This window comes from Borostomias antarcticus, assembly GCF_949987555.1.
Source record: "Borostomias antarcticus genome assembly, chromosome: 12".
In the NCBI taxonomy this organism is placed as follows: Eukaryota; Metazoa; Chordata; class Actinopteri; order Stomiiformes; family Stomiidae; genus Borostomias; species Borostomias antarcticus.
The window spans coordinates 22040902-22046922 of NC_140245.1; the positions used below are offsets into that span (position 1 = coordinate 22040902).

The 6021-nt window shown below is 51.9% G+C and overlaps 1 protein-coding gene across 1 annotated transcript; it reads right to left on the reverse strand.

The window, feature by feature from the left end:
• Positions 1-746: 746 nt before the first annotated feature.
• dusp27 (dual specificity phosphatase 27) lies at positions 747-5696 on the reverse strand (the record flags this gene model as incomplete). The annotated part of the gene is made up of 5 exons (XM_084446493.1): positions 747-3310; positions 3656-3873; positions 4093-4324; positions 5008-5126; positions 5575-5696. The coding sequence occupies 5 exons, from the start codon at positions 5694-5696 to the stop codon at positions 747-749; spliced, it is 3255 nt and encodes a 1084-aa protein (XP_084302619.1).
• Positions 5697-6021: the final 325 nt, after the last annotated feature.

Below are 6021 nucleotides of genomic sequence, written 5' to 3' on the forward strand. Positions count from 1 at the left end.
GTATGTTATGCAAACATCTGTATCCTACTACACTCTCAGTAAGTGCAAAATCAAGCTAAGTCCTGGAGCCCCCAGAACTGTCCCCAGATGGACCAGAGTCACCCAGAGCTCTACCTCTGTGGCTCCCTGAATGGACTGGGTGTCTTGCAGCAATTTCTTTCAACTGCGCATCTTCAACTGTAAAGAATCCAGCCAGATCTGGTATTGCTGATAGTTAGCCTGAGCAGATAATATGAAAATCTAGTTTTACAATAGATCTAAACAACAAACCGGCATGTTCTTAACTTGTCACAAGTGACAGCTGATCAAAAGAGAACTTACATTTCAACTCTGAGTGAGAACATTTCAGGGACAGTATTTCAAGCACTCTCTTTATGCTGGATCTCTTCTATTGTATTTATTTTGTGGGGATTCACTGCAGCAATAAAACACAGCTCTTCTGAATGAGATGTCATTATCAGTTCTCATACTAAACCTTTATAAATGACTGATTGACTGATGAGTGAAGAGCATGTGAAAGTAACACATATGATGTAATCCCTGTGAACACGCAGCAGCGTTAATAGAGAGGGTTAGGGTTAGGGTTAGGGTTAGGGGTAGGGGTAGGGGTAGGGTTAACCCTAACCCTGTAATCCCTGTGAACACGCAGCAGCGTTAATAGAGAAGTGTCTGGAGGTGAAAGGGAAGTAGTTGTTTTTCTGCAGGGGTAAAGAGTCAGTGAATAACAGCAGATTGATTCAAATTCACTACTTTTGTGATTTAGCCTCTTGTTGCGCTCTCCAGGCAGTCAGGATTTCATCATTTTCATTTTCCGCTGCCGCCTGAGCCCTGGACCTCTGTCTGGTCTGGCTGAGGAACGCAGCCACATCATCATCATCATCCTCCTCTTCCTCTCGCCGGCCTCCCCTCCCCCGAGTCTCTCCGCCTTCATCCTGCGAGTGATGGAGGAACTTCCTCTTTGCTGAGTACTCGCTGTGCCGCGCCTCTCTCTCCTCCTCACTGTCCACGTAGGACGACCCAGCCCTGTAACTGGGACTGTTGGAGTCCATCAAGCCATTGGAGGAGACCTGAGATCTTCTGGATGGGTAATATGGTTCAGGGCTGGAATTGGGACTTGAGTCTGTGTGGGCGTGGAAGTCGTACCCTCGGTCTGCGTTGGGGCTGCTGGAGGAGCCGTGTTCAGTTCTGTCTGCATAGGAGGACGCTGGCTTCCTCTGGGGAGGCCTGACACTGTCCAGCCAGGCATCAATGCTGGTGTTTTTGTCTTTTTCCAGGGCTGTTGAGAGATTTAACCTACCAGAGAGGCCATAGCTTCGTGCTGTTTTTCCTTTGGAGGTTGTGGCAGTCTTCACCTCTGGGAGGTCCTCTTTCTCCTCTTCTTCATCCTCCTCCTTCGGCTTCTTCTTCTTGTAGAGTGTGCTGCGCTTATTGTCCTCTGTGATCTTCTTCCTCTCATAGGTGGCCATCTTGTCTCTCATCTCCGACTTAATTTCCTTGTCCATGGAGTCCAGTTTGCGCAGGTCGACCTGGTCCTGGAAGAGGCTGTAGAGGGGCACGCTGGTGGTGGTGATCTTATTCCTACGGGAGCTGAACCCAGAGTTGCTGGAGGCGCCGCCCGCCGAGAGCACCGACTCGGCCCGGCCGCCCCCACGGGCCAGCTGGCTGGAGTAGGACGCCCCGCTCAGCATGGAGGCGCTGTCATCATCCACGCTGCGTCCCGCCACACTGCCGGGCCCTCCGCTGAAACTCAGCACCGATCCGGCTCGGGAGGACATCTCCCCCTGCTTCTGCATCAGGGTCTCCGTCACTACGTTGGCAATCCAGTTCTGGATGCTGGCCAGGTTCACCATGGGTTCCCCTGCAGCCCCCTGCATCATGGGCACAGGGACCATGGGGACTTGGGGCAGACCCAGGGGCTGGGATCTGGCGCTGCGGGCCTGGGATAGGACGGAGGATCTGCCACTCAGCATGGAGATGTTGTCATCGTTGGCGACGCTCGGGGGACCTGTGACTCCCGCCCCGGCCCAGAAAGCAGAGAGCGGCACGGTGCTCCCGCTGAGGCTGCTCTCTGTCTCCCAGCCGCACATGGACTGGCTCTCCTCCAGCGTCTTCCTGGAGCGCTCCAGCACCTCCTCGCGATGCTGCCTGCGCCTCGCTGTCTTCGAATCCTCGCCCCGGCTCAGCTCCACAATCTCGTCTTTGTCGTCCTTGCCCAGGTGTTTCTGCTGCTTCATCTTCCAGCTCTGGTAGGCGGTCAGGTTGACGTCCTGTGGCGCCGGAGTGGGCGTGGCCTCGCCCTCGGCCCTCTTCCCTGCGTCTCCCCCAGCCGGGCCGTGACCCTCCCCCTCCCCGTCCTTCTTGTTCCAGCCGAACTGGATCCTCTTGATCCTCCAGCGCTCCAGGGGCGTCAGCTTCTCCTTGTTCCTCTTGCAGAAGTTATACATGGAGCTGGTGTCTGAGAGGACGCTCTCCACGTCGTCGTCCAGCGTCTTTGCCGTGGCGGTGCTCTCGCTGTCGTTGTCTTCGTCTTTGCGATAACGGGCGGCCGCCTGCTCTTCGATCTCCTTCAGGCGCTGTTTCCAGAGGTCGGCGTAGCTGCTGCAGCTGGCCGTGGAGACGGAGTCAGACCCGGCGCGGCGCAGCCGGCGCTTCAGCGTCTCCTTCACGGCCCGGACGTCCTCGCTGGTCACGCTGTCCAGGTCCTCTGCGTCGGCGGAAGGACGCGCTTTCCTGCCGCCTGGGAGCGATTCTCCGTCCTCCTCCTCGTCACTCAGCAGCTGGGCCTCCCACCACTCCTCGCTCTGGTACTTCTCATTCCTCCTCTGCCACTCCCGGATGATGCTGCCCACGTCGTCGTCCTCCTCCTCCCCTCTCCCCGGCAGCACCAGCTCCTCCCCTGGCCTGGGCTGATCAGGCCCGTTCTGATGTCCAACCAGACCAGACCTCAGCGCGGCGGCGGCGGCGGACGAGGCCACGCTGCTCATCACGCTGGCGCTGTCCTCCTCCTCCTCCACCATGATGGACCGCGCCTTCACTCCCATCATGCTCAACTCCTCTTCCAGGCGTGCGCGGGCGTCGATGACAGAGCACTGGCTCAGTGTGTCGTCGTCATCATCGTCGCGTTCCTCCATCAGCATCTCGTTGAGCTGGCGCAGCTGCTTCAGGAAGCCCTCGTTGGGGTTGATGGCGCGCTTCTTCCTCAGGGCCGTCAGGGCCTCCATGACGCTCATGTGGTGGAAGATCATGAGGTAGGCGGCCACCAGCACCGCCGAGCGACTCACTCCCATCATGGAGTCCACCAGCACCTTGCCTGCACAGTACAAACAATAATAAGTATGGTCAAACATAGTATAATAATTTGATTTTTAAGTACAGTTAAATAAATGTCTTTACTACCCATTTATTAATGTTTCTTAGTTAAAATTAATCCCTCTAATAGATCCTTCACCTTCATATTATTAGGTGACAAACTTTGTTGGGTGGAGGGACTTATGTATGTTTAGCACTTTGAGGATTTGGTATTAAACCAACTTCAGGCAAGCAAAATGAATAACAGCGAACATATTTTAGAGGATTAAATATACTACTTCAACCAGTCTTATTGAAAGAAGAGTCAGTGAGGTAATTTAACGTTCCTGAGTTTAAAAAAAACAACCTTTATGTGTGAGTAGAGCTTCATCCAGGAACTCAGCCGCGGTGCGGAAGTGGGTGGAGATGTCCACGTCGGCGAAGTCGTCCACCTCGATGCCCATGTACTGGATGTTCTGGCCAGCGTAGAAGATCTCCCCGGTGTAGACCCCGGTACCGTGGGCCGCGTTCAGGATGTGGGTGATGCCCATGCGCTTCAGACGGGCCTTGTTCACAGCCACAGATCTACAGAATAGAAGGAAACCCAAAATGTGACTTGTTCTCAGGCTGGCTAGTAGATTATGGGTTAGAGCTGCGGTGGCATTCACAGTGCAATGCTCCTTCCACCATGATGTAAAACTGGGCAATTCCTATGAGGGTAGTTGTTAGTAAAGAAAGTTGTGGTCATAAAATACAGTGCATTTCTGATGATCGTAGCTCTAGTCAGGGGTGCTCTGGACTCACTTCTCTCCAATGAAGATATTAGGCCACACCTCGTCTACGGGGTTCAAGGGGGCTTCCAGCCGGTCCTGGACCATGGCCCTTTGGATGTCCAGCACGCAGGGAGTGTTGTAAGGGCTGCGGTCGTCGATCATGTCCTTGACGCGGTTATAGAGGTCTTCTACCATGAGGTGCTCAGCCTTCTCCAGCATGGACTCTGGAATGGACTCTGTCCTCACCCCTCGTGGCTTCAGTTCTGAGGAGAGACCAGGGTGGAGAAGCCACTTCTTTTTATACAGTGGCTTGACTAAATAAACGATTTCTATTGGCTAGGAGATTAGAAACCTGTTCAGTCTGAAAGCTAAACACCAACCACTTTTAGAAGTTTATTCCAGGCTATTATCCTTTTAGCATAAAAAATTTGAGCTTTTAAATTGGATAAAAATGTTTGCTCCAATGCCCAGTTTAGAACCCCCAAACCATTTCTACAAGGGTAAACTTGACATTAACAAAACGTTCACATCTCCACTCCACTTCACATTACTAACTCTGTGCAAAGACTAATTGATTATGGTTTAAACTAGAGAATGAATGGTCAAAGTGATTTTAAATCTAACTACTATTCATTACAAACACAAGGCAAACGTTACAAAGTAGAGATTTAGATCCTACTTTCCTCTTCATGGTGATGGGAGCTTAGAGAGAGAACTCTGGGAAGGCCCAAACTAGAACAGGCAAAGAAGAGGAGTGCTGGATCCCTATTGGTGGGATTAGAGGAGTGCTGGATCCCTATTGGTGGGACTCATACTGTTATTGTTGAATTTTATAACTTAACCCTTCCCCAGTTCCCTGTGAGATACTGGAAGACTGAAGCACCAGCCACTTATTAATAATTCAACCCAAACAATAAAATGTGGTCGGTGAAGCTGTTTCTCTCACCCTCGTTGATGATCTGTTTGGCAGCGATGGCAGAGGAGAGGTGGATGGGCTCCATGAAGATGCTCTCTGCATCCGACCCTGAGATCATGGAGAATCTGGACTCGGAGATCATGGAAAAACTGCAAAGGTGGTCAGCGCCACAGCTCGGGGTGAGAACGGTAATGAGTACAAGCATGCAGCTCGCAATCCTTCTAAAAGAATGGTAAATGTTAAATGGACTGCACTTGTATAGCACTTTTATCCAAAGCGCTTTACAACGGCCTCTCATTCACCCATTCTCACACACATTCAGCCTGTCATTCACTCATTCACACACACATTCACACATTCAGCCTCTCATTCACCCATTCACACACCAATGGCGGCAGCTAACCTGCTCATTGGGAGCAATTTGGGGTTCAGTGTCTTACCCAAGGACACTTCGACATGTGGACAGGAGGAGCCGGGATTCGAACCGCCAACCCTATGATCATTGGACGACCCGGTCAACCTCCTGAGTCACAGCCACCCCAAAAGAAAAAGTTCCTGTCCAGTAAAAGTGTGTGCTCTGGCAGTGCTGATGCTGACCTGCTGGGGGAAGGACATCGCAGGTAGTGGGACTGGATGGCCTTGACCCTGGCCTCCTCGTCCTCTCCCTCCGGGACCGTCTGGTCCCCTCCCTCCTCTGGGCTCTGGTTGGGTGACTCCATGACAACGAGATCCTCCCTCTACTGTCTAAAGCGATGGGAAGGGTTTCCTGAGATAAACGTCTCGTTTCACAGAAGAGCACTTGAGTTAGTAAAGGTCCTCAGAAGCTAAATCTGTTTTATTGCCAGGTAGGTTTTTACATCCAGTTACATCTGTTCTGGCTAGCTGGTGCGTAACATCGATGGGTAGACAACATTAGACAGGGTTTAAGGACAACATTAGACAGGGTTTAAGGACAACATTAGACAGGGTTTAAGGACAACATTAGACAGGGTTTAAGGACAACATTAGACAGGGTTTAAGGACAACATTAGACAGGGTTTAAGG